The 4,855-nt window shown below is 29.5% G+C and overlaps 1 protein-coding gene across 1 annotated transcript; it reads right to left on the bottom strand.

The window, feature by feature from the left end:
* Positions 1-315: 315 nt before the first annotated feature.
* On the bottom strand, positions 316-883 carry LOC127128944 (uncharacterized). The gene is made up of 2 exons (XM_051058290.1): positions 670-883; positions 316-584 (listed from the first exon to the last, which is right to left on the bottom strand). The coding sequence occupies exons 1-2, from the start codon at positions 833-835 to the stop codon at positions 316-318; spliced, it is 435 nt and encodes a 144-aa protein (XP_050914247.1). The 5' UTR covers positions 836-883.
* Between the last annotated feature and the right edge of the window lie 3,972 nt (positions 884-4,855).

Below are 4,855 nucleotides of genomic sequence, written 5' to 3'. Positions count from 1 at the left end.
ATTAGTCATAGCTAAAAAAAAATTATACAAAAAGTAAAAAAGAAATATGAGTTTCAATGCCGTAGAAACATAAATGTTTCCCCTTGAAACTTCGCATATAGACTTTGTACCCTAAATAGATTCATCAAACAAAATAAAATAAAATTATAAGCATTCATGATTTTTTTTCTGTTATAAAGATTGATTTTCATTAAAAAAGTACAATAATAGAGATATTATAATACACAAATCTTATAAACATCACAACAACTTAGCATTTAAAAACATATTCTCATGAATATTCCCATGAACCATAGTCTAGTTCTTAAAAAAAAATCAAAAACGAAATCTTCCACTAGGAGTTTCATGTCTATAATTCATAATACCTCTATATAAAACTGCCCTATTAGGAGGCATAGTATCCTCTAATTTAGACACACAACCAGATTTTAAAGCATTCTCAATCACCCAAACTTGTTCAGCTTTCACCCTTTTTGCCATCCTCTCATCCCTATGGTTATTATTACTCTTGTTCTTCATTGGAACTTCCTTCATTTTTTTTGCAAACCTCACCTTTTTCTTTGCTTCATGATGTTTCTCATTACCTTGTGAAAAAAAAGTAATATATACTAGTAATAATGTTAAGAAATTCATAATTAAAGTGGAGATAAAATAGTATGAATATTTTACCGTTTAATTTTTTTCGGTTATGTGGATATATGATACCACCCATTTCAAACTCAAATTTCTTCATGAAATTAGATAATATACGTTTATGAACTTGATGAGCCAATAAAACCATGCTTCCAGAGACAGCAAAAACAGCCATCAACCCTAATTTCATTGAACTCTCCATGTTTTTTTTTCTTTTCAATTTGTTAAGTAAAACTCATGTGTCATCCAAGAAAAAAACATAGAAATTGGTAGGTATGATTTTGAAGTATTGAAGAGAGGAAGAATCATTTTGCATAGACGAGAAAAAGATATGATGAAAGGAGAATAAAAAGGAAAAGAATTACGGGTATATAGTGATTTGCTTATAGTTTTTGCTTAATATAGGAAAGAAATGGACAATAATAACAACACAAGAATCTCTTTTGATTTCTTTTACATCTATTTTAAGCTTAAACCTTGAAAAGTCAAAAGTACTTTGTTGTCAAGTCAAGACAATCTTAAAATAGTGTTAACAAAAGAGTTTTTGTATATATTTTGTTAATTTTGGACATATTTTGTGACCGGTGGATTTATTTAAATTGTTCTATTTTGAATCTATTAGTTCTAGCCATAAATGTCTCTTAATATTCATCACTTTTGGATAAATTCGTTTTGGTAAATTGGGTATATTAAGAGAGTAAATATTTACTATAGTTTTTCTTCCTACTATAGTATAGTTTTTTTTTAAACGAAGATATTTCTAGGATTCAATGAGATCTATTCAAACAATATATATTTTTTATGATTAAATTATAATTAAATGAATCTCATAACATATCTATTATAATATAAATAACTACAAACACAATTAAGAGAACTAAATTAATTATGAATCAAACACTACGTCAAAATGATCAAATGATTAGGAAAACAATAATTCAACAAAATTAAATAGTTGTGAAATTCAAACTTCTACTAACTATTATTAGTGTCGCACCATGTTGATATTTTCTATTATATTTTGTGTGATGTTTTTGAAAGGATTTAAATCTTTCCTTTTCTATATTTATTTAGACTTTAATTTTATGCATTAATAATATTTTAAAGGATATACCGGTTATGCTTAATTCATTAGCAACTCCTTCAAAAGCTGGTTCCAAATGATTTCTTTTATCATTTATAAATGTCTCAAAATTTAGTTCCACTCTTTATAACTCATAGTGTTCATCTTTAACTCTCTTAAAATCAAAAGATTATTCTACTCTTCCTAAATTATAGTTTAGTTAAGGTTTAATTTTTTTTTTCTTTCGTATGATAACTTCATTTTACTTCCTTAACTTAAAAATATATATATTATATTAAACTCTCAAATCTTTAAAATGTATCATATCAGTCTTTTTTGTCTAATTATTGACGAATTTAGATATCAATTTCTAAATTTTTCTGTCGCTAATTAGATAAAAATGAATAAGATAGTATGATTTGAAGAGTTAAGGGAGAAATATGCTACTTTTTAAAGTTAAGGGGGCAAAATAAACCCAGAAGTTAACTTACAAAACAAAAAAAGGGACTTAAGCCTTTAATTTATCTACAACCCTCTCAAAATTCATAGAGTCTTTAACTATGTTTATTGTGAAATTGAAAGGTTCAATCACACCAAAACTTTCTCATTATGAAATATGATAATATATGAACCATACTAAGAATAATAATGTTTGAGAAAAAGAACAAAGACAATCAAATTATATGGCCTAAAAAAATTAACTTGTCAAATAGTGTAAGAAAATCCATAACAAGTAAGAGGAAGATAAAAGATGAATACATAAAGATTTTGTTTACCTGATTCAATCAAAATGATATACTTAATAGGAGATAACATCTTTTCAATTCACTATAGTTTCAAAAGTTATTACAAAAGATTACAAATGAAATTCAAGAAAATAGTCTTCCATGTTCTCAAGAACAACCTTATTTTCTACCTAAGTATTTCTCAATCTCTCTAACCCTCTTTATATATGAACTCAATCTATTTAGAAGTGTTTGTAAATCCTTTATCTTTCTAATTTTTCCCTTAGATATCTTTAATGGTCAGTTGAATCCCAAAAACAAATTTTTAGGGATTTATACATTTGTCTCCTTAACTAGGATTGTCACCTCTTTCTTTTTGTCTTCTTTTGTTCACTAACAAAAGTGTTTTAGATATGTATTTATAACTTACGAAACCCAAAAAATAAAAAACATTCCAAAGTGTTACCCAACACCAAACTAATCCAGTAACAAAAATTATCCAACCTGAAACCCGTGACCCGCTCGGATTGCTTCCACTGACTGAGGGTAACCACTACCAACCTGAAAAATGGTCGTTGTGTTCCATCTCCACTGACCTTAACTCAAAATTGATGGTGATATAAATTTAACCATCTACCATCTTGTTAGTCTCTCCAAGTTTAATCATCATTCAACAACCTTGATCAAGTCCAAGTCACGTTTGAACCTTGAGCGTTCCACTTGAATTCAATCACCTTTTCTTGCTTAGGTAGTCTAGAAAGCCTACAAGTATGATTCTTAAACCACCGTTAACTTCATTTGCTTTTGAATGCCTCTCTGAAGGGCATAGTTTCTAAGTTTTACAACCATTTATCCGCATTCAAAGCATAGTAACCAAGGTTAGTATAATTATATATCTGAGACTATATAATCTGTCTCCTTACCATATCACGAGTCATATAATCAGAGGCCATTATAAAATTTCTCTCACTAGAACTTGTATCCCTATTAGAAACTTCAACCTCAAACTGAGTTTTCTCCATCATAGTTTCTAATACCTTAATCTCCATATTTTTACTCTTCCTCCCTTTATGAGCCTCACTAAAAGTGATACATTTTCTTATGATGAACTTTGATCCTCTAGATTACATTTCCCACAACTTATAATATTTCCTACCGTATGAATAAACATTGAAGACACACTTCAAAATTTTACCATAAAGTCGAACTAACTTGATATTCACAAATTGCAAAGCTTCAAAGATCTTAAAATTAAAGTATTTTACAAGTTTTCAAATCCAAATCTTCATAGATGGATGGAAGTCTATTCATGTGAATGAATACTTTCCAATCAGGTAATATTCTTTTAGCACCATGCTTACCCCCATAAACTCTCTGGAAGTTCAACTCCTAGAACCATGCCAGAAGCGCTCAAATGTGTTTTTATCCCTTAACTCATATAAAACTCATTAAAGTACTCTAAAACAACCTACAAACATTTACCATGCCTTGACCTCAACTCCCATGTCTTGTTTTTGTCATGAAAGTCTTAAGTAACTAGTGATGAATGACCAATAACATTGAAATAATTTAAAATATGTAATCCTCATGTTTCAGACCTTTTAATCATGATCACTTTACCAAGACAAATCTTCAATACTATGTGACTCTGGTGCAGTAGTCTAGATCATCAAACATGCTTATTGTTGGGATAGGGTATGTATGTCGGGTTTTTGTTATCGTCTCCACAGGGATTGTGAGATATCGCCGTCGTTCGACAGTTGTTTTAATTCTTAACTCGTAGTAACAAGGGTGGTTTTGGTTTTTGTCACGGTATCTTGCATAAAAGTGTAAGAAAATGCGGTAAAAGTTTTGGTTTTTCTATTTGAGAAATATTGTCAAAGTTAGGGTTCGACGATCACTTTGCATGTATATGTTCGATCAACAAGACTTATAAACTCCTTTAGATGATAAACTATTTCACAAAGTCCTCCCAATGTGTTTATCTCTAACACACATTGTGGGTTTTCCCATTTTGATCCATTTTTTATCTCTAACACAATCTATCAAAATGACAACTTTTTGGTTCAACTTTATGGTGAACAAAATCATTCATTACTATCTCTAGCTAACAAACAAGATTGGATGAAAACCTAGGTAAAAAGTTGGTAAACATCTCTCGATCATAAACCAACACAAAGAGTTTTCAATAAAACAAAGTTTTCACCATATATTTATCATTAAAGAGTTTACAAATGAAGATCATCTCATATACACACAAAGCTAATGATCATCTACATCTAACCTTGACAAAATGAAGAACTTAGCCACTCATTTTCATGGTGGCTTATACAACAAGTCTCGGTTGAAGGTTGATCAACATCCAAGTCGAAGAATCGAGATCGGATGGGAATCCACCTTCTTTTTGTAGAATCTTGCTAAGAGATGATGAAAA

Source organism: Lathyrus oleraceus, chromosome 3 (assembly GCF_024323335.1).
Source record: "Lathyrus oleraceus cultivar Zhongwan6 chromosome 3, CAAS_Psat_ZW6_1.0, whole genome shotgun sequence".
NCBI lineage: Eukaryota > Viridiplantae > Streptophyta > Magnoliopsida > Fabales > Fabaceae > Lathyrus > Lathyrus oleraceus.
The sequence above is the reverse complement of the archived record's forward strand: the minus strand, read 5'-3'. Positions and strand labels throughout refer to the sequence as shown.